Consider the following 26,296-nt stretch of genomic DNA (forward strand, 5'->3'; position numbering starts at 1 on the left):
CATGGTGCTATTGTACAGTGTGGCTGTCGAGTCATAATGACACAGCATGGACTTAAAATAACCATTATTTGAGCATTAATAATACCTTTGGTGTTATTCAGCACAAAATTTGACTCACTAAGGAGGTGTCTTTTGGTTTGTAGAGGACTAAAAGGATTGAGCTGGTTTGGTGGTGTATTAGTCCATTTTCATGCTACTAATAAAGACATACCTGAGACTGGGTAATTTATAAAGAAAATGAGGTTTAATGGACTCACAGCTCCACGTGGATGGGGAGGCTCATAATCATGGTGGAAGAGGAAAGGCACATCTTACATGATGGCAGACAAGACAGAGTGGGAGCCAAGCGATAGGGGAAACCCCTTATAACACCATTAGATCTCGTGAGACTTATTCACCACCACGAGAACAGTATGGGGGAAACCGCCCCCATAATTCAATTACCTCCCACTGGGTCCTTCCCACAACACATGGGAATTATGGGAACTACAATTCAAGATGAGATTTGGGTGGGGACACAGCCAAACCCTATCAGATGGTTATAAATATTTAGCTATAAGAAGTGAAAATGTGGAGACCACATTCTGGTGCCTAGTGCAAAACAGTCTTAGCCTTTCACCAGCATGGTTAACTGGATTACTGAATTGCTAAATACTTGGAATAATCCAACTATGTGTCTAAAACTACAATCAGGCTTAGGTGACAAATGCTGTTAGCCAGCCTGAGCCTGTGCCTGTTCTTACATTCAAAACCCTAATGATAGCAAGCCTCCTGGATCTGGAAAAGCTGAAGATGTAGTTTTGTGAAAAGAAGGCACAAGGCAGCAAGGAACCCAGAATCTTCCAAGAAGGTAGGTTGGGCATAGTTCATAGTGTGTCTTCCTGAAGCAAAAACCCAGACATTTAGCTTTCCCCTTATTTCACTGTTGAATGGCTACACCGTTGCATACGCCAGGGCTTCCGCCTTTCTCTTCTCTTGTGCAGCTGTGGGTTTTCCAAAGGCCTAGATCTAATGTGAGATCTTCGCTCACTGCCCATTTCTCAGTGCCCCCGCCCCTGCCCCCGCTCCTCTGGATCCAGGAACGCGAGATTGGGGCCGAAATTCAGCCTCCACTTTCTATATGCTCCTGGTGTGGTTGGTGGTTTATTCTTTTTCATCCAAGGCCCCTTTCAGCTGCATTTAGAGACACCCTTTGGTTCCCTACTCTCTGGGTTGCTCAGCAAAAATATTTTTCTGTCTGCTTATCAGCAGCACTCATATTTTGTAAATGAAAAGATGAATGGATGACGAATGAATGTTACTTTTTACTGTTTCTACTCCCTTACTCCCCATCTCTATATCCACTGCTCTTATTCCTTTGGACATGCAGTTTCATCCTTCAAGATTCAGCCCAAATGTGAAATAGTAAGTAGTGGGTATTTAAATAGTTATGAATGATGACAAAAAAATTATTCTTAGTTTCAAGACGGCGGTGGGGAGGACTGTCCCCCTTGTTTAGCCTTTGGGTGGAAACAAAATCAAAATGACCAATTTGGGCAAGCAAAACAATTATTTTTGAAAGTCACATTTTTGGGGTCTGTTCTCCATGAGATCACAGACGGCATTTTTGGCACACTGAAAATTTGGTGCCTTTAAGTTTTGTAAAGCAGATTGTGCAAGGACTTTGGTTCAGGTTTTCTGGATGGCTCTTTAAACATGTGGATAGATGTTGCATGGCCTTAGGCAGTTCAAAGAAGCAAGGGGATCTTCTTGGAAGAGTGCAAAAGACAGCTGAGAGCAGATGACCTGGGTTGGGCTTATGGATGAGGCAGGTGCTAGGGACAGGGCCTGTTTACCCGGCAGGGAGAGGGGGTGACTGCAGCAACTTTTGACCCTGTAGGCATGAGATGAAGGACAGGCAGAGCCTAGAAACCAGGGACAGGGTGTCCAATACGCTTGGGCTCTGGGCTTGATGCAATGCGTAGGATTCTGATCCTCAGGGAGGAGATTGTGGAATGAGACAAAGTACTGAGATGGGATCCCTAAATGAGGGGACTCAATGCACGAAGGTGAGACATGATTTAGGGAACAGTGTAGGAGCCCAGTGGTTAGGATTTTCAGTCAGGTGGGTGCTGGCAGCATCCACCTAAACAAAACTGCCTTGGCCCTGGGAGAGGTGTATGGGAGATGGAGGTTACCAAGTATTACATTGGTACAATCACTCTACCGTCTAGGGGCAAACAGAGGGTAGAAAAGGCCAGGAAAGGAGTCAGACTTCCTAAGTTTACCAGCTCTGACTCTTACTAGCTCTGTGTATCTAAGTAACTTCACCACTTTATAGAAGTTTCTTCTTCATCTGTCAAAGAGGAGATAAGAGTAGCAGGTGCCTCATTTTATAGTTATGAGGCTAAAATGAGTTGGTGAATGTAAATGGCTCATTACAACGAAGGCTCCATACAGTTGATTATCATCAAAAGATAGGGAGGCAATTGCTGTCTTTATTAAGCAAACTAGTTTAGAAATCCAAGTTGGACATTGAGATCTAAAAGATCATGGCTTGCAAAGTAGTCTAAGCCATGTATATGGGTTTAATGTTTTACTTAAACAACCTCACGAGCCCTTGCTCTGCAGACTAGGTAGTGCTCAGAGTTTTCTGGCAAACACTGGCCTTCTTTTTCTTCCTCCTCTTGGTCTTTAGTTGCTGTTAGGTAGAATTTTGATTCTTCCTTCCCACTTTTTTTTTTTTTTTTTTAACCACTCCAAATTCTTGGACCTCTGACCTCATGGCAACTGTCTAAGCCAAAGAAACAGCTTTTCTCCAAGGCTAGCTTAGGAAAGTCTTTGTAACTCACTTGAGGACTGAGGTTGCCTGCAGTCTCGCTGCTCTAAGTGTGGTTCTGCATGGCAGCAGCAGCAGCAGCACCCAGGAGCTTGTCAGAATGCAGGATCTCAGGCCCCCACCCAGACCCGCTCAATGAGAGTCTGCATTTTAACAAGACCTGCAAGTATCTCGTGTGCATACGAAAGCCTGAGAAATACTGGGGAAAAATAACTTCATCATTTGCTCATTTCCTCAAAATGCACCAGAATCACCATGGAGAACAAATGTGTTGGTTCCTGGTTGCAGCTGACTCTGTAGCTGAGGCGGTGAAATGGCTGGAGAATGGTGGGATAGCACAAGGGCAGCCTGAGGGTTGGCTATGTCCCTGAAGCTGCCCACAGCAGAAAATGCAAAGAGATATTCTTAGTACTTAGCCAGCAAAAATGCAGAGACCAAACTTCAGCATTCTGAATTGAAATTGAGGCTACTAACAGGATAGGGCTCCGTTAGCCATCACACTGGACTGAGTTTTCCACAAGGGACCATAGCTTTCTGAGACCTCCATATGGCCTGGCAGTAAGTAGCTGGACTCGGCTAGTGGTTAAGAGTGTTAACAAGTGCTGTGCACATCCTGCCTATATCTTCTCAGCCCAGCTTCTTAATGCAAACACAGGTCATTCTTTGTCTAAGAGCTCTTTTTCTGGCTGTGGGAACATAGCCTGAGTAGGGAGCCGCCTTCAATCAGTCACAAATGGGAATTTGTGGATACATACCTCAGCTCCCTCAGCCCACAGGTAGGGATAACACTGAGTTATCTATCCTGGCACCCAGAGTTTCCTAGTAGAATTGAGGTCCTGTTGTCCACTCTGGTCACTTGCTTGACAATGTACTGTGTTGGTTCCCTTCCTGTGCCCTGCTCACCTACTGGTGCTTCCTGGCATCACTTTCTGAATAAGAGACATCCATGTCTCAGGGTCTGCTGCTGGGGGAAGCAAACCAAGAAAAAAGCAACAGACTTGGGTCTGCATTTTGACCCCTGTGATTTTTCATTTTTTCGACCTTAGGCAGGTCACGTAATCACTTTGAGGATTAGTTTTCTCTTTAATAAAATGAGGATAATGAACTGTGAGGGCTGCTGTTAAAATTAAATGAACTAATTAGCTGAGAACCTAATACCAGTGAAAGCTGAATAAATGATAGAGTAGTTATGGCTCAGCTATTATTCACATTTACTATTATAGAATAACTAATCTATGGTGATAAAAGATTCTGGTACTCAGGTGTTTTTTTTGTTGTTGTTGTTATTGTTTAAGAAATGAGGTCTTCAATAACAGGCTCTGAAATTGAGGCAAGAATTAATAGCCTATCAACCAAAAAAAGTCCAGGGCCAGACGGATTCACAGCCAAATTCTACCAGAGGTACAAAGAGGAGCTGGTACCATTCCTTCTGAAACTATTCCAATCAATACAAAAAGAGGGAATCCTCCATAACTCATTTTATGAGGCCAACATCATCCTGATACCAAAGCCTGGCAGAGACACAACAAAAAAAGAGAATTTTAGACTAATATCCCTGATGAACATCAATGCAAAAATCCTCAATAAAATACTGGCAAACCGAATCCAGCAGCACATCAAAAAGCTTATCCACCATGATCAAGTGGGCTTCATCCCTGGGATGCAAGACTGGTTCAACATAACGCAAATCAATAAACTTAATCCATCATATAAACAGAACTAAAGACAAAAACCACATGATTATCTCAATAGATGCAGAAAAGGCCTTTGAAAAAATTCAACAGCCCTTCATGCTAAAAACTCTCAATAAGTTAGGTACTAATGGGATGTATCTCAAAATAATAAGAGCTATTTATGACAAACCCACAGCCAATATCATACTGAATGGGCAAAAACTGGAAGCATTCCCTTTGAAAACTGGCACAGGACAGGGAACTGGCACAGGACAGGGATGCCCTCTCTCACCACTCCTATTCAACATAGTGTTGGAAGTTCTGGCTAGGGCAATCAGGCAGGAGAAAGAAATAAAGGGTATTCAATGAGGAAATGAGGAAGTCAAATTGTCCCTGTTTGCAGATGACATGATTGTATATTTAGAAAACCCCATTGTCTCAGCCCAAAATCTTCTTAAGCTGAAAATCAACTTCAGCAAAGTCTCAGGATACAAAATCAATGTGCAAAAATCACAAGCGTTCCTATAAACCAATAACAGACAGAGAGCCAAATCATGAGTGAACTCCCATTCACAATTGCTTCAATGAGAATAAAATACCTAGGAATCCAACTTACAAGGGGTGTGAAGGACCTCTTCAAGGAGAATTGCAAACCACTGCTCAACGAAATAAAAGAGGACACAAACAAATGGAAGAACATTCCATGCTCATGGATAGGAAGAATCAATATCATGAAAATGGCCATACTGCCCAAGGTAATTTATAGATTCAATGCCATCCCCATCAAGCTATCAATGACTTTCCTCACAGAGTTGGAAAAAACTACTTTAAAATTCATGTGGAACCAAAAAACAGCCCACATTGCCAAGAGAATCCTAAGCCAAAAGAACAAAGCTGGAGACATCACACTACTGGACTTCAAACTATACTACAAGGCTACAGTACCCAAAACAGCATGGTACTGGTACCAAAACAGAGATATAGACCAGTGGAACAGAACAGAGCCCTCAGAAATAATGCCACGCATCTACAACCATCTGTTCTTTGACAAACCTGACAAAAACAAGAAATGGGGAAAGGATTCCCTATTTAATAAATGGTGCTGGGAAAACTGGCTAGCCACATGTAGAAAGATGAAACTGGATCCCTTCCTTATACCTTATACAAAAATTAATTCAAGATGGATTAAAGACTTAAATGTCAGACCTAAAACCATAAAACACTAGAAGAAAACCTAGGCAATACCATTCAGAACATAGGCATGGGCAAGGACTTCATGTCTAAAACACCAAAAGCAATGGCAACAAAAGTCAAAATTGAGAAATGGGATATAATTAAACTAAAGAGCTTCTGCACAGCAAAAGAAACTACCATCAGAGTGAACAGGCAACCTACAGAATGGGAGAAAATTTTTGCAGTCTACCCATCTGACAAAGGGCTAATATCCAGAATCTACAAATAACTTAAATTTACAAGAAAAAAATCAAACAACCCCATCAAAAAGTGGGTGAAGGATCTGAACAGACACTTCTCAAAAGAAGACATTTATGCAGCCAACAGACACATAAAAATGTACCCATCATCACTGGCCATTAGAGAAATGCAAATCAAAACCACAATGAGATAACATCTCACACCAGTTAGAATAGCGATCATTAAAAAGTCAGGAAACAACAGGTGCTAGAGAGGATGTGGAGAAATAGGAACACTTTTACACCATTGGTGGGACTGTAAACTAGTTCAACCATTGTGGAAGACAGTGTGGTAATTCCTTAAGGATCTACAACTAGAAATACCATTTGACCCAGCCATCCCATTACTGGGTATATACCCAAAGGATTATAAATCAGGCTGCTATAAAGACACATGCACACGTATGTTTGTTGCAGCACTATTCACAATAGCAAAGACTTGGAATCAACCCAAATGTCCATCAGTGACAGACTGGATTAAGAAAATGTGGACCATGGAATACTATGCAGCCAAAAAAAAGGATGAGTTCATGTCCTTTGTAGGGACATGGATGAAGCTGGAAACCATCATTCTGAGCAAACTCTCGGAAGGACAGAAAACCAAACACCACATGTTCTCACTCATAGGTGGGAATTGAACAATAAGAACACTTAGACACAGGGTGAGGAACACCACACACTGGGGCCTGTTGTGGGGTGGGGAGATGGGGGAGGGATAGCATTAGGAGATATACTTAATGTAAATGATGAGTTAATGTGTGCAGCACACCAACATGACACATGTATACATATGTAACAAACCTGTACGTTGTGCATATATACCCTAGAACTTAAAGTATTTAAAAAAAAAAAAAGAAAGAAATAAGGTCTTGTTATGTTGCTCAGGCTGGTGTTGAACTCCTGGCCTCAAGTGATCCATCTTAGCTAACCAAGTAGTTGGGCTTACAGTTAGGAACCACCAGGCCTGGCTCTAGTACCCAGTTTTGAATTTAGCATCACTAAAAATGCGCTTCTGAGTCTTTTTCTATTTTTTTTAAGGAAATAGACTTTCGGTGTTCTGATTTTGCTCCCTTGCAGAACTTTCCTTCTATTTAATCTTCTCAGGTATTCGTTGTGGCTTTGTGGGAAATGGAGAGAGAGGAATAATGAATAGTTTTGGAGTTAATGGTCAAGCCTATTCACACAGGCTTAAAAGTTTATTATGATGGTCTGAGTAAGTTTAAGTATACCTTAGGTACCTTTTTCCTACAGATAATTCAAAAACTCAAGGGCCCAGAATTCTGGTTCATTTATAGTTGGATTAAATAACTAAGGATGTCCACTTCCACTGGTACTACAAAAAAATAGAACCTCCTCCTCTCCAACAGGCGGAAGAGTACTGTTAAGGTGTAAGGAGAGGACATGAAGCAGATGACAGTCCATGAGAGCAGAACAAGTTTAGGGTTGCATGAAATTCCACAATCCCAGTGTGTGCAGATGCTCCAGTGCAGGTGGCCATTCTTAAAACCTGTCTCACAAGTTATTAGCTTCTATCTGGACTGGTTGTATGTGTCATGCACACACAGGTTCTGAAGATCCTAAACAATCTCTGTATTAATCAGTCCAATCTGTGTGGATGCGTATCAAGGATTAAGGCATCACTGCATACTAAAGCAGTTAGTACTCTCCTGGGAATGGCAGAGCAAGAAACAGAGCCAGCAGCAACTGATGCTGCACATATTTTAACTTCATTCAGTTCTTTCCCTCTCCTTATACTTTTTGCTTCCCTCACCTCTCAAGAAAGAAGTCATTCAGAGGACCCTGGAAATAACCCTGCTCTCAAGGGGGCTGTTTTTTGATGTAAATACAACAGAAGCAGAATATGCTCATGTTTCAAAGTTGTATTTAAACATTTGGGTGTGTGGGAACAAGGGTTTTGTGCACCTGTGAATGAAAGCCTAGCACTTTCCTATTGCTGCTATAAGAAGTTAGAGTAAACTTAGTGACTTTAAGACAACACAAACTTCTCTCACAGTTCTAGAGGTCAGAAGTCTGAAATGGGTTCGACTGGGTGAAAAATCAAGATATTGGCAGGGCTGTATCTCTGTCTAGAACTCTAGGGGAGAATCCGTGTCCTTGGTTTTTCCGGCTTCTGGGGAAATGCTTCCTGCATTGCTTAGCTTGTGGTCTTCTTTCATCTTCAAAGTCAGCAAGGGCTCTATAAGTCTTTCTCACATTGCATTCCCCTGACCCTCACTCTTTTGCTTGTCTTTTCCACATTTAATAACCCTATGATTGCACCAGACCTACGTGGATAGTCTCTTTACTTTAAGGTTAGCTGTTTTGCAGCCTGAATTCCATCTGCAACCTGAATTCCCTTTGCCAGGCAACATAATGTTCACAGGTTCTGGGGATGAGGGCATGGACATTTTTGGGGGGTGAGCATTATTTTTCCTACCAAAGAGAGCAGAAGAGCAACAGCAGCTTAGGCATAATAAACTCCCATGGATTAGAGGAGAGACTCTGACCCTAGCTGCACCCAATTCTCAATTAGTTGGGAAGGGCAGTATTTACCCAGACAGCTCCAGGCTTCACTATTAATCAGTTGTATGATCTTGGACAAGTTGCTTAATAACTCTAAGCCTGAATCTTCTCATTTGTAAAGCAGTTCCTACCTCATGGAATTCTTCACAGGGCTAAACAAATAAGAGAAGGCCATTAGCTCAGCATCTGGCACAGAGGCCTTTCTCAATAAATGCTAGCTGCTAGTATTAATAGCAACAGCTACCATTCATTGTTAGGATAGAGATAATAACTATTATCTATTTTTCACGAGTACAAAGGGAGGGCATGAAGAATAAGTTGCTGAATGTTTTGAGAGCTTTGTACAATCGGGAGATAAAATGTAACTCTTAAATTATAATTTTGCAAAAAGTTAAGAATTTAAGTAAAAATTTTACTTGGAAATAATTTCAAACATAACAGAAAAATTCCAAGAATAAAAGGACTGTAAAGGACACCCACTTACTTTAACCTAGATTAACCTATTAACACTTTATCCCATTTGCTTAATCATCTCGTCTGTGCATATTTATAGCTATGTCTGTCCACCTGTGTTTAAATGTGTGTGTGTGCACACACATACACACACACACAAAATTTTTTCCCTGAACTAAGACTAAGTTGCATATATCATGGTCTTTACCCCTAAATAATTCAGTGTGTCTTCTTTAAGAATAGGGTATTCTCCCCCTTAAGAATAGGGTATTTTTATATGATTACAGCAAGATTCAGCAAACTTTTTCTATAAAAATCCAGATAGTTTTACTTTAGGCTTTGTAGACCACATACAGTCTCTGTTGTGTAGTCTTCTTTGTTCTTTATACGACGCTTTAAATATGTAAAAGTGTTCTTAGCTCACAGGTCGTAGGTTGTCTATTCCTGGACTATGGTGAAATGATCCACTTCAGTAGTTTTAATGTTGATACACTATTCTTATCTAGTATTATCTAATTTACCACACATCTTCCAATTTTTCAAATCAGCCTAGTAATTTCCTTTATGCATTTTCTGTCTCTTTTAGAATCTAGTTTAGGACCCGTCATTGCACTTGGTTGATACTGTTCTTTCATATGATTTAATCTGGGCCATTTCCTCAACCTTTCACTGTCTCTTATAGTATTGATATGTTTAGAAAATACAATTCCTTTTTTAAAAATAGACCATTCCTAATTTGGGGTTGTCTAGTGATAGGATTCAGTGCCCTAACCTGCATCCCATATAAATGATGTCAAAGGCTTTTTAGGGTATCATATCTGGAGACACACAGGGTCCGTTTGCCCCTCACTGATGACTTCCAAGCAATAGCAAATGGAAAAACAAAAACAAAACAAAACAATAAAAAAATCAAACAAACAGAGAATAGAGAAATTCTGAGAGAACACTGCTTTAGAGACAGATGATCTTCAGAATTATTAAGTATTTTTTTTTCATCCAATGCTGTTCAAAGCTTTAACTTAAAGCTTGTGTCTCTGTTTCCATCTCTACTAGACATATGAGAAGGCAACTAAATGTTTTGAGAAAAACCAGTTTATTCAGGGAACAGTATGGTGAGAAGTGGAAATTCCAGGTGCCTTTTGTTGATTTTTGAAGTACATACATTCTTAACTTGTGTATACATCTTAATTTTTGTACATTAACTGGCCAAGGTCTTATCTGTCAGCCTCTGCTCTAGTAGTTCAGCCCCTCGTTCAGGTCACGCTGAAAGTCCTGCTGCTCTATGCATGCTCCAGATTAGTTTTCTGCTTGAAATAATCTTTTCTTCTTTCCTGATTAGAATTATCTTAATCCTTCAGCATCTACTGCAAATGCCCTCCATTTTATGCAGTTCCCAAGGAGAAACAGACTCTTTATTTTTCCATAATGTTTTCTACTGTCCCTTAGTGGCACTGACGACAATGACGAGGGTAATAATAGTAATAATGTAGCAACTACAAATAATTCCGTAGTTTCCATTGCCAGGCATTGTGCTAAGCACTTATATGCCTTTTCCAACCATGGTATTATTTGTGTATCACAATTATCCTCAGTTTTGGAATAGGAAAATTGAGATCCAGAACGTAAAGTAGTGTGTCTAGGACCATGGTCTCACAGTCTAATAAGCTAGAGGATAAGGACACAAATGCATGGGTCAAAGCCTGTACTCTGTTTCAAAATATTGGAGCAATGGTTTTAATTTTGTATATATTGTATGATTATAATAATATTATTAGCTTAAATTTACTTACAGGGACACATACAGATATTAAGTGTACAATTCCATGAATTTACATAAGAACGTAACCATTACCCCATCAAAATATCGTCCCAGACAGTTCTTTTATGCCTCTTCTCACCAATTCCCTCCCTCCAAACCAGAGACAAGCATTAATAAGATTTATATCATCATAGATTAGTTTTGTCTATTTTTGAATTGACTGTAAATGAACTCACACAGTATGTATACACATTTGTGTCTGGTTTATTTCACTCAAACTAATTAAAATAATTTTTCTTGAGAGTCAGCCATGTTATGTGTAGCAGTAGCTTGTTGCTTTTTTTAAATTGTAGAGTAGTGTTCTATTGTATAAATAAGTAACAGTTTTTTTCTACTCTCCTGTTGGTAGACAGTTGGATTGTTTCCAGATTTTGGCTATTATGAATAAAGATGCTATGAACATTCTTGTACAAGCCTTTTAGTGGACACACAGTTTCATTCCTTTTGGGTAAATATCTAGGTATAGAATTTCTGGGTCATATACAGGGGCATGTTTTGCTTTATAAAACTTTGCCAAATAACTTTCCAAAGAAGTTGTACCATTTTACACTCCATAGGCAATGGGTGCATGTTCTAGTCACTCTACATCCTTGCTAACATTTGGCATTGTCACCTTTTTAATTTTAGCTATTTTAGTGGGTGTGAGAAAGTGCTGTAGCCAAAGTCCATACTCTTAACCACTACTTGATGTCATCATGGCCCATTTCACTTTATACAGTAACTTGCATACACATCTGCCTTTCCTACTAGATTCCAAGCCCTCAGGTAGCTAAGATATTCCTTATCATTTTTATAGTCCTTCTGAATCAGAAGCTCAATAAATGCTTAATAAATTTTGGCTCAGAACACATTCTCTGCCAACTTTCAATCACGAGTGTAAAAGAGTAGAGAGAGGAAGAGTGAGGATAACTAATATGACAGTTGTCTGGTGGTATATCCCAGGGCACACTGGCAAGGTCTCAGGACAGCTTAGATTAAAGGAGGTTCAAAACAATAAGATTCTAGGTCTTAATATCTCTCAGCATGCATTATAATCATCTGGGGAACTCTGAAAAAAATGCGGATGTCTTGGCCCCAACCCAGCAGCGGTCATCTTGGAGGATTTCTACCCTAAAAGCCTTAAGCTGGAGACTAGGGAATGCTTGGTCAATGATTAATGGAGCTTACGTTTAGTCTCCCAGTTGGTCATTTATATATGTATGTATGTTTACTTATCTGTCTATGCATATGACAGATATTTGGACTGAGTTGATCTGAGGTGGGCACAGTCATTGGTCTTTTATGGATGTTCCCTAGATGCCACTATTGTGCAGCTAGCGTTAAGAGCAGTGACACAGTAGAATGGAGTGAAGAAATAAGAGGTTTACATTGATGATGATAGTGTTGATCTGTTCCAGAGAGATAATAATCCAACTATGTCTCTCTCTGGAGGTGAGATTATCACGTTTAACCACATACGTAGATGGAACTACAGTTGAATGACTGCCTAGCTATCCCCTTTATCCTTTGCCAACTAGACAGAGCCTTTGATCAGCAATCATCTGTCACGTTGAAGAATCAAAGGGCACAACACACTTGAGCTAATACCAAAGGCATTCCTTGTACTCTCTTAATAAATGTACTCGGAGCCCTGAAAGATGTCTACTCCAAACATGAATTCCCAACACTGCCAAAATGATTTGAGTCTAGATGTGACAATCTGTGATATTTCAGGCAGAGCTGAAAGAATTTAACTTGGCTTATCAAAGTCTAAAGGCAAAATTGAGTGTCCGATGCGAAATGGACAAACGAAGTCAACGTATTTTGAATGACATTAAGCTAGATGTTATAGCCACCGTATAAGTCTGAGCAGGCCACAGTTTGGCTCTTCTGGAAGGTCTGGTCCTGAACTTCACTCTAAGTGTTCATCTTCACATAGCTACTGAAAATGGCTCAGTAAGGCATAGCCAGACCTCACCCCACTCAGTGAGAGCCATAGATTTTTCATTTGAACAACTGTACGAGTTAGACAAGGGGGTTCACTTGAGAATACTCCCATGCATTTTGTTTCCTCCCTCATGGGACAATTGTCCTTTGGTTTAAGATTGCTGCGAGGTGGGCAGAACAGAATTGAAACAATTCTTCCTCAGTTCTCTGTCAACCTTCTTCTTGTCACTTCAAACTTTGTTACCTCCTTGGAGGATGGAGGGGAGAGCTAGGAAGGAGGAACAGGGAAAAATGGAGAAGGGAAGGCAGGAGAGAAAGGTGGTAAGGAAGAAAGAGAAAACAAATTTATATGTGTACACGTGTGTGCATGTGTGTGCATGCATGCACACATGCACAGACAGAAGGGAATTTTCCAACGACAATAACAAATTAGAATCAAAACCCTTCAGCTAGGAGGATCCTTACCTATCACAGAGTTTGACACCTCATTTTACAGATGAGGAAACTGAATGCAAGAAAGATGAAAGGATTTATTTATTTATTTATTTTTTATTTTGTAAAAGGGCTTTAATGTGCTCCATAAATGCAAACTAATCAAATGTGAAGACACCTAAGTGCTCTTTTCACACTATCATTTGGTTTGCAATTTTGGTAATGGCACAAGGAAAAATCCCTCAACTAGGATAACCAGATGGAATACTCAAAGGCAGATAGAACAGAGAAGACATAATGAACTAAAGATGAATTTATTCCTTCATTGTTTATGTTGTAGTGAAGAAATGCCATGAGAAGTGTTGGCAGAAGTTTGACATGAAAGAGCTGAGCATAATCACTTCATTCCTCTTGGCGTAGGGCAGAGCAGTAGGCTGCCCTTGGAAAAGAAAGAGATGTTTCAGGGAAGAGCAACAAAAATAATCAGGCACTGAAAAAAAGAATCTCTGATGAAAGGATTTATACAAAGTGACGCAGTAAGTCAGGAGCATAGCTGGACGAGAGAACTCAGGTGTCCACCACCATCCACCTCCTTCAAAGTGTTCCCTGATGATTTCCATGCTGCCTCATCAAGTCTCCAAAAGAAATAGGCTTCTGCCTGCTCCTCACCACCCAACCGCACAAACCAGAGCCTGAAAGGACATTTCAATGAAGTTGAATAGATGGTTTTGTTAGGTGGGGAGCTGAGCATCTGTGGGTGTGCAAAGTAAAAGGAGGCATTCTTCTAAGGAATAGGCTCATTTTTTAACCAACCATAACACAAAACTTAAGTCTCCAAACTTCCTCAAGACAGAGTTGTAGAAAGGGAAGAGTTATAACACTTCTGATAATTAAATGGCAGTCCTAAGAGATCAATCGTGGCTCTAGAGGCCACATTGCAAAACCACTAACAGTGACATTAATGTGTTTGGGTTACACTTAACAATCTGGATGTTTAATGCTCTTCAACCATTTGTTCCAGGTCACCAGAGGTTAACAAGCCAGTAGTGAATATAAACATAATTGTGTTTCATGAGGCTACGTTGTCAGCTTGAAAAACAGAACAAAGCCTCATCAATAATCTTTACTTTCTTCTAGGAGCAAGCCAGTACATGTTGAATAAATACATTGACACTCACTGTTGTGTTTGAAGATTCTTATGGTTGCACCTGAGAGTCGGGCCCCAAGCACAAGCGATGTGTGGTTTAACTCATCACTTAAAATGAGGCATCCCTGTGCAGAAAGCAAGCACACAAAACACAAGCCAATAAATAAAACCAAGGAAAAACAACTTGAGGGGACAGGAAGGCACTCTAAAACTCGCAACACCAATTTCTAAAACTCACTTTAATTCTAAAAGGCCAAGAGTTTAACCTGGTGTCTATATGGATAAAATCATGTATAGCAGTCAGCTGATGGAGATGGGAGTTGTTTTAAGATATTACATGTTCACAGCAACATTTACGTAGAGTTTGCAGTCGAGAAGTTCATCCAAGATCTTTGTTAAGCACCAGGGAGAGCCTAAAGTGTTGATCTCCGACAGGAAGATTGGTAGGTTTTTGGGTGGGTTATGAACTTGTAGGGGCACTTCCATGAGGGATTATTTGGAACAGTTTTAGTTATTCCTACTGAAAGGCAGGGGCCTTTTGTGCAGGACAATTTAAGCTCTTACTTCTGATTCTCGTTTTCCACTGTATTAACATCCCATGTAGGCAAAAACATCACTGTTTTACAGTCAAAAACTTTGAATATGGAAAAGTATAGATGGCAATTCAGTCTGCGGTATGTGGATTAAGTCAGTCTAACTTACTGCTTGCAAATTACTCTTTGTAAAATTATTTTTCTTTTTAAGTTAAACATTTCTAAATTGCAAAACTGCTTAAGCATACCAAAAATACAGGCAAATTATGGTGAACCCTTGTCTTTTGTGGCCTTCCAGAATCTTTCAATTTTCCCTTATATTTCTGTAGTTTCACACATAGCCATGTTTTGAGTTTTTCTGAGGCAAAAGCCACAAACATTCCCATATATTTGTACTCTAGATATATGCATTTTTGTAATTTTTCTGGTGGAACATTTAGGAGTTATTTGTAAGCCTACTACTTCGCCTTTCCTGAGAACAGGACATTCTCCTACAAAAATCACAATTCAATGATCACATTCAAGAAGTTCAATGCTTTTACAACACTATCATTTGATAGACAGTTCAAATTTAAATTTCTCCAACTTTGCTAATGATGTCTTAAAGCTCTTAATAGACATCATCATTCCTTTGATGTTGTTCATTGCAAAATCCAGTCTAAGACCATACATTGCATGTAGTTGTGATGAGACACATTTTCAAAGGCATAAATTTGATTAATGTACTTGCTTACTTGCAATGAACCAGCCAACTTCCCATTTTTTTTTTCTGAGGAACAATTTCAAACGCCGGCATGATTGTCACTATATGGCTCATTGCCATTTGGCACCTGCTTTCATTTCTGATCTTTTCTTTGACCACCATTCTATATTCTAGTTCCTCCAAACCTATGTATTTTACACATGCTGTTCCCTCTTTGTGTCCTAAATACAACTTATTTATCTGTTAAAATTCTGTTCTCCTCTCACCATTTTTGCACAGACATTGCAGACTTTCTCAGGAAGGGTTTTGGGCAGCTCTTTGTCCTTCCTCAAATATGGGCATGCCTTTTCTATGGTATTTGTCCTACTTTGTTCAGTATATTTTTCCCCCGTTAGACTCTAAAGTACATAAATTTAAAAGACACAGGTCTTGTTCATCTTTGTATGTCTTGTATCTTCCCTTATATGAGGACATAGTAGATTCTCAAGAATTGGTTTATTGAATGAAAAAATAAATGAGTAACATAGGAAAAATATTTTGTCCAAGTAAATGCTTAATAAATACTAGCTATGAGAAGTTGCAAATGGGAACTCAGGAGCCCAAAATTATGATTGCTTTGTTAAACTGTCTTTGAAGATGAATTCTGACCCATGTCTAGGGTTGCAATTATATAATTAGCAATATCATGAAAAGATTTGCTGGACTAAGCTGCATACTTATTCAAAAATACCGATTTCCAGTCAGTTTCTCCTAAGAAAAGAACCTTCTCACACATACTTCTTCTTCTTCTTTTTTTTTTTTTTTTGAGATGGAGTCTCGCTCCGTCATCAGGCTGGAATGCAGTGGCCTGATCTTGGCTCATTGCAATCTCCACTTCCTGGTTTCAAGCAATTCTCCTGCCTCAGCCTCCTGAGTAGCTGGGACTATAGGTGCGCGCCACCACGCCCAGCTAATTTTTGTGTTTTTAGTAGAGATGGGGTTTCACCATGTTGGCCGGGATGGTCTTGATCTCTTGACCTTGTGATTTACCCGCCTCGGCCTCCCAAAGTGCTGGGATTACAGGCATGAGCCACCGTGCCCATCTCAGCCATACTTCTAACAAGGACCTGCTCAGAGTTACAATTCTTAGGCGTAATACAGTAGAAGACAATTATGTTAACAAACTTCTCACCTTTCCAACTAATGCCGGGATATTCATTGAGTTAGTTGCGAATCCCATCCCAAAGACCATAGCTGCTTCCACATTCAGGAACTTAGCCACAAGGTCCTCCAGCTCCTTGTGCTTATCCAAGGTGCCTGCACATAAAATTACATGAGGAGTGAGCCTTCACTTTTCAACAAGGCCAAGATTGAAAACTCAAATTCCAGTACATACACATCACCAAAAGACCTATACAAGAGTGCTTGTAGCAGGAAGATTTGCCATTGCCCGAATCTAGAAATAGCCCAAATATTCAACTATTGTAGAATGGAAAAATACAATGTGGGGTATTTGTATAGTGGAATTCAATACAGCAATGAGAAAGAACGAACTGCTGCTCCACACAACATTGTGGATAAATCTCACAAATCTGTTGTTGAGTGAAAGAAGTCAGATATCTAAAAAAGTACAGGCTGTATGATTTCGTTTACGTAAAGTTTGCAAACAGGCAAAACAAATCTACAGTGTTAGAAGTCAGGATAGTAGTTATTTTTATTAGGAGCATGAAGACGGTTTTTAGATTCTCTGAATGTTCTATTTCTGCATTTGTTACGTAGGTATGTTTGCTTTGTGAAGATCCATTGAGCTGTATACTTACGACTGGTGCACTTTTCACCATGCCGTAAGTGAAATAAAATTTACAAAAAACACCCACAATTCTCTCTTTTTACTCTACATCTCACAAGTAATTAATTAAATTATAACCCCATCAGAGTTTCCCCACACCTAAATGCAAAACGGATTCAATGACTTCCATAGATACCAATAATTTATTGAATCTTATAATTTATTGAACCTTTGGAATGTACTAGATACTGTGTTAAGCCCACTATTTAGGTTCTCTCATTTAATCTTAGAAGCCAATAATGCAGGTATTTTTACTTCACAGATAAGAAAACTGAGAGTTAAGAGGTTACCAATAAAAAGCAACAGAGATAATCTAGTTTAACTCCAAAGTGTAGTTTTTACCTCTTTACAATCGCTTATATGTTTGCCCTTTGATCCCTCCTTAAACATAATCCCCTCATGCTTTGCTACAGCAAATGTTGATGCTCGCTCCTCATATTTTCTGTTTGCTATCACTTGAACTCCTAGGTCTGCACAGTCCAATATGGTAGCCACCAGCTATATGTGGTTAGTGCAATGGAGAAACTGAATTTCAAGTTTTATTTAATTTTAAGTAACATCACCAACTGCAAATTTATTTTTTGATAACATTATATTTCATATTAATTATTGGAAATTTAATGTCTTTATTAAGATATGCTGTAAATATAAAATATGTGTCATTTTCTGAAGCCATAGTATGATGACAAAAAGAATGTAAAATAGTACTTTTTTTTTTTTTGAGATAGAGTCTCGCTCTGTAGCCCAGGCTGGAGTGCAGTGGTGTGATCTCGACTCACTGCAGCCTCGGCCTCCCGGATTCAATCAATTCTCCTGCCTCAGCCTCCCGAGTAGCTGGGACTACAGGCGCATGCCCCTACGCCCGGCTAATTTTTTGTATTTTAGTAGAGATGGGGTTTCACCGTGTTGCCCAGGCTGGTCTCGAACTCCTGAGCTCAGGCAATCCACCCGCCTTGGCCTCCCAAAGTGCTGGGATTACAGGTGTGAGCCACTGCACCCAGCCCGATATTTTTTATAGTGATTACACATTTAAATGGCAATAGTCTGACATACTGTGTTAAAGAAAATGTATAATTAAATTGATTTTACCGTTTTTTTCCTTATTAAATGTGGTTATTAGAAAATTTAATATTACACATGCGTCTTGCCTCCTGTTTTTATTGAGCAATGCTTTCTAAATGATATAACTGACAGAACGGAAAAATGTACAAGTGGAGAGATGCTGTAATTTACACACATAGAACATAGGAGCTGTTGCTCGGATTTAAGTTACAGGAGTATTGTTATCATGTTTAGGGCCGCTATAAACATACTTCCTTTTGCCCAAGGATCAACATAGTTTAATATACAGAGTATGATATAAGAATGTATTTAAATTGGTAAATTAGTTTTCTTACTGTGCTAAAATAGTGAGAAGGTACTGAATGGTCAGTTCTAAGATTTCTATTGCATTTCATGTTGAAGAGGACACTTCTTGATCTTTGCCGTTCATGAGAGGTCACACTGAGGGGCCTTGCTTTTCAAACCAGAATTTATTTATCCCCAAAGTTATTAGAAGACATAGTAAAACAAGCGTTCTAGGCCAGGTGCGGTGGCCCACGCTTGTAATCCCAGCATTTTGGGAGGCCGAGGCAGGTGGATTACCTAAGGTCAGGAGTTTAAGACCAACCTGGCCAACATGGTGAAACCCCATTTCTATTAAAAATATATATATAAAAAAATTAGCCTGGCATGGTAGTGCATGCCTGTAATCCCAGCTACTCAGGAGGCTGAGGCAGGAGAATCACTTGAACCCGGGAGGCGGAGGTTACAGTGAGCCGAGATTGCCCCACTGCACTCCACCCTGGGTGACAGAGTGAGACTCCATCTCAAAAAAACAAAACAAAACAAAAAACAAAAAACAAACAACAACAACAACAAAAACAAGTGTTTTTTTCTGTTTTTTTTTTTTTTTGATTATACTTTAAGTTCCAGGGTATATGTGCACAATGTGCAGGTTTGTTACATATGTATACATGTGCCATGTTGGTGTGCTGCACCCATCACATCAACTCGTCAGGACCCATCAACTCGTCATTTACATTAGTTATAACGCCCAATGCCATCCCTCCTCCCTTCCCCCCTCCCCATAATAGGCCCCAGTGTGTGATGTTCCCCTTCCCGTGTCCAAGTGATCTCATTGTTCAATTCCCACCTATGAGTGAGAACATGCGGTGTTTGATTTTCTGTTCTTGCGATAGTTTGCTGAGAATGATGGTTTCCAGATGCATCCGTGTCCCTACAAAGGACACAAACTCATTCTTTTTTATGGCTGCATAGTATTCCATGGTGTATATGTGCCACATTTTCTTAATCCAGTCTGTCATTGATGGACATTTGGGTTGATTCCAAGTCTTTGCTATTGTGAATAGTGCCGCAATAAACATACGTGTGCATGTGTCTTTATAGCAGCATGATTTATAATCCTTTGGGTATATACCCAGTAATGAGATGGCTGGGTCATATGGTATTTCTAGTTCTAGATTCTTGAGGAATCGCCATACTGTTTTCCACAATGATTGAACTCATTTACAATCCCACCAACAGTGTAAGAGTGTTCCTATTTCTCTGCATCCTCTCCAGCACCTGTTGTTTCCTGACTTTTTAATGATTGCCATTCTAACTGGTGTGAGATGGTATCTCATTGTGGTTTTGATTTGCATTTCTCTGATGGCCAGTGATGATGAGCATTTTTTCATGTGTCTGTTGGCTGTATGACTGTCTTCTTTTGAGAAATGTCTGTTCATATCCCTTGCCCAATTTTTGATGGGGTTGTTTGTTTTTTTTTCATTCTTGTAAATTTGTTTGAGTTCTTTGTAGGTTCTGGATATTAGCCCTTTGTCAGATGAGTAGATTGCAAAAATTTTCTCCCATTCTGTAGGTTGCCTGTTCACTCTGATGGTAGTTTCTTTTGCTGTGCAGAAGCTCTTTAGTTTAATTAGATCCCATTTGTCAATTTTGGCTTTTGTTGCTGTTGCTTTTGGTGTTTTAGACATGAAGTCCTTGCCCATGCCTATGTCCTGAATAGTATTACCTAGGTTTTCTTCTAGGGTTTTTATGGCATTAGGTCTAACATTTATATCTCTAATCCATCTTGAATTAATTTTCATATAAGGAGTAAGGAAAGGATCCAGTTTCAGCTTTCTACTTATGGCTAGCCAATTTTCCCAGCACTGTTTATTAAATAGGGAATCCTTCCCCCATTTTTTGAAAAACAAGTGTTCTAATAGTCAATCTGACTCAAGATTTGGTGCAATGTTTAAAGTTTACATTGTAATTTCAAACTTTGTATCATCAAAGATATATTATGGAACACGAAGAGAAACTGGTATTTAGGAATAAAACATGGGCATATCATTTGCCAGATTTGCGTTTACCTAAAAGAGGCTTCTTCCCAATGGGAATGGTTCCAAGAATAGGCAGTGAAAAGGCCAACAGCCTGGGTATGAGGAGACTAGGTTCTGGCTTTAGCTCTTCCATTACCAGCTGTGTGGCCTCTGGTTACCTTTCCTGGAAGTTTGCAGAGGGATTCAGATAAATGCCATTTTAGGCTTTCCCAATGTTGCACGTGCTATTTCCTCCACATAACATCATCTTTTTGCCCTTCATCTTTTCTCTGAAGCCTTTCTCAGCTTCCCCAGGGAAAACTGGTCATTCTTCTCATCTGAGATTGAATAACATTTATCATATGATGATTGCAGCACTTATTAAGTTGAACTGAGAATGTTCCCAGGGCAATCTTCTCTAGTACAGAAAGAGTCCTTGGGGTGCAGATACTGTATGTGAGACCTCATGACTTCCATAGATACTGACAATAGTATCATAGATGGCCATAGTATCAGACATTCTATGATGGTGTCATAGATGTTTGTCTTAGCAACCACAGTGTCTAGCACAGTGCTGACACATAGTAGGTACTTGTAGAGTTATATGGGGTCTTTTGATGAATAACTAAGACAGGGCTGAGCTTAGAGTAGGAGATGGCACAGGGAAGAAGATCAAAAGGCCATGCAATGCCAAGGCAATAAGGTGACTAGGTAGTGAATACCAGCCTGAAGACATTCATTCCTAGAGAAGTCTTCTAGTAAAGACATAAGGTGCCCAAACTTTGCCAACTTGATATATTTCCCCCTTCCTGCCCAGAGGGTCAGGTGACAACTGGTCCAGTCACCCAGAAGTGCATGAGTAGAAGTTCATGATGCAACTCCATTTGTCTTTCTCCACCCTTAATCTTTCCAAAACCTGCTATCTCAGGAGCTTAATCTACAACAGTTGCATCACTAAAAGTTGTTAGGTTAATGTGGAATGTGTTGTCACACAAACAGCCAGCCAACTCATGAGAAGTGGGTGTGTCTAAGACCATTCTGAGAAATTGCTCACTACAAGATCCTTTCCATTAGACCTGGCTTAAAGACAGGGAGGAGGCTAGGCACAGTGGTTCATGCCTATAATCCCAGCACTTTGGGAGGCTGAGGCAGGAGGATTACTTGAAGTCAGGAGTCTGAGACCAGCCTGGCCAATACGGTGAGAACCCCATCTCTAAAAAATAAATAAAAAGTAAAGTAGCTGGGCGTGGTGGTACGCACCACTCCAGCTATTTGGGAGGCTGAGGTGAGAGGATTGAGCTTAGGAGGTTGAGGCTGAAGTGAGCTATGATCATATCACTGCACACCAGCCTGGGTGACAAAGCAAGATCTCATTTAAAAAAAAAAGAAAGAAAGAAAGAAAAGGAAAAAGAAAACAAGGGAAGAGAGAGGAAAAAGGAAATGCCAGTGTCTATCTGAGGTCTGAGGTCCCCAGACACAGTCCTTTTTCAGGATTTCCAGTGGGCACGTGGTTAGCAAAGTGATTTTTAGCTGCTAGATGCAAGACCAGTTTCTACGACCAGATGTCTCACAGCCGAGTTACAAGTTAAGAGCGGTTTTGCATCTAGGGGCTTACCTTCATTTATATAGAAAACAATAATCCCCAAACTCCATTACCATGGAATTTCTCTGTTTAGTGTTCATAGCTCAGACTTTATTAACAAACCTGAAAGATTCCCAGGATGGCTGAGGATCTTTCACCACTTCTACTTCAGGAAGCCATGCCTTTGAAAATCAGATTGGACTGGTCTGGCGTGAGGTGGGTTTTTAAAGGAATAATGAAAAATCTTCCTTTTAATCAAGGGCTGCTTTGCTCTTCCTGCTCTTCATATTCTAAAAATAAAAATGTAGGAAGAGCTTGGGGAAATAAAGTAGTCACTAGAAGCTTTGCTTTCTACAAACATTCATTCAGGCTATAACCTGATTGAGTAAAGGTGTCAACTTGCAGTTGGTGGTCCAAGTACTTAGGTAATTCTGGAAATCAAGTACAACATTTTGTCTTTGGTATACAAATATTGGCATTTTTTAACTCCTAAGAAAGCATAGTTATAATGCTAGCTGAAGGTATAAATAAACCCACAATAGCTTTTTTTTCTGTTTCTCTGTGACATTTTAGTCTCTGAAAGTCAATAACAGCCATAAATTGGCTATTGACAATGGATCTCCAAATTGCTGTGTTATGCATCTGATGAATCTTATTTTTGTCCTGGTGGTTCATTTATCCAGTGTTATACTCAAAACCTGCCTTATAAATAAAATAAGAAACACAAACTGGAAGTATCCTCTTGTCAGCTCTCTAAGTAGTATTTTCATGTGCCAAGTGCCATGTTTGCTGCCATCAGTCACATAAAAAACTAGATTCAAGATAAAGTACCAATATTCTATCTATGGACTATATGTGTGTCTACTGAATTTTTGTTGATACTGACTGGCTCGTACTCTTTAGGCAGATATTACTGGCCTACATATTAACGTTGGTTAATAGCAAAGAGTGTGGGCGTTATTAACAAACCTGTTTCACAACTACCAATTCTTCTTTTGTAGCCCACATGAAGACTATTTTCCATATTGTAACTGTAGCCACTTTTGGTCCAGAGTGTCCTGTTCATAAACTGTTTCTTAGACCTGGCCTAAGAGAAGGCTGTTTGTTATGGGGACCTGCCGGCTGTCCCATCTTGCCATTCACACTGTGAGTCAGAGCTATGAGTTCACATTTGTGGCACTTTGCTTGAACTGGTAATTCTTGCATTAAAGCCAGCATTCACATTCTGCTTAAAGAATTCTACCTTGGAGTTCATCCTTCAGAAGCATTTGGGGCACTCTGCTGCCCTCTTTGATCCACTTCCGTCCAGTCTAATGGAGGTTATAAAACAATATTGCTTCTCGGGTGACTTTGTTTTTCTGGCCAACATTACGAGATAGTCTGGAAGAAGCCAGATGTAGTATCTGAAATGGGTCTAGATCATACAGTTACACTGAGCATAGGCCACTGCTGCTGGGCTAAGAGACCCTCCATCATGGTGAAGTCTGGAAAAATGGCGGAAATAACTTTCAACTGCCCACTTACTCGGGCCTTCATTTTAAACAAACCACAAATCAACCTGCCTTTTGGCAGGTTGAAGCATTAGCAAATATTAGATCAGATGTAAATAAAAACCTTAAGTGGGGCACAGATATATAATTATGATGGTCCTTCAGATAAAATAATTCTGATGAGAGAAGATTTTCTAAGTAGAGAGAATAATAACTTCTCTTTCATCCCCTGGTCTCCATTATCTTTTTTTAAAAAAGTTTTATTGATTTTTATAAATAATGTGTAATGAGTGTTCACCAATGTATGATGATTGCTTAATTTAATCCTCATACTCTATATCCTCTCTAGTCCTCACACCTACACACATTCTATAAAGCAAGCAACTGTATCCTTATTTTACTAGTGAGGAAACAGGTATCCTTATTTTATAACGTGATGCTACTTAAAGGAGACAGAACTGATAAATGCAGACCATCTACTTCACAGTGTGCCAAGCTAATATACTGAAATGTTTTAAGCCTTATCTCAATTGTCATCCAATTTTTTGAGGTGGGTACTATTATTATCTTCATTTTATAGATGAGGAAAAAAAAAACTTGAGAATTTAGTTTACTCTCAAGACCCCTTGGAGGTTCCAAGGTCACACAGTTAGTAAGTTTAGAGCCAAGATTCATATTAGCATGTCTGACTCCAGAGATGAAACGCTTCATCACAATTCCATGGCTTTTTCCAAAGCAGGAAATTTTGGCAGCTGCTAGGCCAAGGGGTGCTAAGCATCTGTATGTTCTTAAATATATAAAGATTTGTTGTTATAAACATCATAGACAATTTATTGAAATATTAATATATGCATGTTCTCCTTAAAAAGTTTTTATTCCCCCTCTTCCATGTTTCATAAGTAACCAGGTTGGGTTTAGTTTTTGCTTGTAAAGAGGTTCATGATACAGGGTCCAAAGCAGGAATTATTTCCTTCCAGTCTTTATAAAAGCTACACAAATTGAAAGGATTCCATTAGGAGTACTCAAAGGAGAGGAATCAAGGTATGTGAAGCAGAGAGTGTGAAGAGGATTGATCACGACTGGAGTCAACGGATCCATTCATATCTCTTGATGGTAGCTGCCTGGGGACAGTTGCAAGTTGCATGAACATGGCTTGGATGCTAGATACTGGAGTCTCTATCCTCACCACGGACTCCTCGGCCTTCAGCATAGGACAGAGACACTAGGTTTCTGGACCACAGGGCTTGTATTTAGTTAAACAGTGGGTCAACAGTGTTGACCAGTGTGGTTGTGGGACCAAGGACCAGGAGCAAGCCCTGATGTTGGGAGCTGCATAATAATCTAAAAGCTTTGCTCCATCTTGAAAAATGGGAGCCTCAATATGGACTAAAAGTAGAAATCCAGATTGGGAATTGGGGCCAATATTAACTTGGTAATAAAAAAAGGAACTTGAGTAATTCTTACACTCTTGAGTTTGTGATACACATGGCCTTTCCATTCACTAACTATGTTACCTTGGGAAAGTTATTGAGACTTTCAGGACTTTGGTATGCACTTTCACAAAAGTAAGTTAGGCTAAACTCTAGGGACCTTGCTGAACCTCAGTTCTGTGATTTCATTACTCCCTCTGTATTTTACTTTGACTAAATAGCAGAGAATTAAGTCTGGAAGTAGTATATGACAAGATGAGAGGCTCTATATTGTGCCTTTGATGAATATTAATACATAGGCCCCTATGTGGTCTTTTAGTTCTAGCTCTTCATTGGAAGAGTTTATTCTACTCCTTCTGGGCTCACTAATATAAACTCAAATTATACAGGGGCTCCAAGCTGGTGAATAGTTCAGAGGAATATACACATCTTTACCCTGAAGGATGGTAATAGAAACATAAAATAGGTAGATCAAAAGTAGGGAAAGTCTGGATGAACTCCTGGACCCTGCAACTTAAGTATTTTAAACTCTGGGCTACTTAACACTAGGTGGAAAGTCAGGTCACATATTTAGGTTATGTCCTGTCTATGAGAAGAAATGCAGGTGTCAAGATGATCAGAAATGACTTCCATTGCACTACCAGATCTAACTCTTTTGCATTATCAGGAAGATTACAGAATAAATGGATTGGTATTACATTTCTGTCACATGGTTCTTCTGCCACCCTTAATGCTCCTCTTCCCAAAGATAATCACCTGGATATGAGACATTAGGAGCAGACATTGATGATGTCCTTCATCTTCTTCAAGTTGATATCAATGGCCTTAAAAGATATACACAGGTCCTGATGTCAATGAAGTTTGTATTCTTTTATTTCTTTTTCTTTTTGAGACTGAGTTTCGCACTCGTTGCCCAGGCTAGAGTGCAATGGTGCGATCTCGGCTCACTGCAACCTCCGTCTCCCAGGTTCTAGTGATTCTACTGCCTCGGCCTCCCTAGTAGCTGGGATTACAGGCATGCGCCACCATGCCAGGCTAATTTTGTATTTTTAGTAGAGATGGGGTTTCTCCATGTTGGTCAGGCTGGTTCTGAACTCCTGAC

The 26,296-nt window shown here is 39.7% G+C and overlaps 1 protein-coding gene across 4 annotated transcripts in view; it reads right to left on the reverse strand.

The window, feature by feature from the left end:
- The window catches only part of SPTLC3 (serine palmitoyltransferase long chain base subunit 3), a 173,485-nt gene that overhangs the window by 67,699 nt on the left and 79,490 nt on the right, over positions 1–26,296 (reverse strand). For all 4 annotated transcript variants that reach the window (XM_028828183.2, XM_028828181.2, XM_077951199.1 and 1 more), the window contains 2 exons: positions 16,671–16,795; positions 14,295–14,388 (listed from right to left, as the gene is read on the reverse strand). In XM_028828183.2, the coding sequence (XP_028684016.1) occupies positions 14,295–14,388; positions 16,671–16,795 (219 nt within the window). The remainder of the gene's footprint in view (positions 1–14,294; positions 14,389–16,670; positions 16,796–26,296) is intronic.

Source organism: Macaca mulatta, chromosome 10 (genome assembly GCF_049350105.2).
Source record: "Macaca mulatta isolate MMU2019108-1 chromosome 10, T2T-MMU8v2.0, whole genome shotgun sequence".
In the NCBI taxonomy this organism is placed as follows: Eukaryota; Metazoa; Chordata; class Mammalia; order Primates; family Cercopithecidae; genus Macaca; species Macaca mulatta.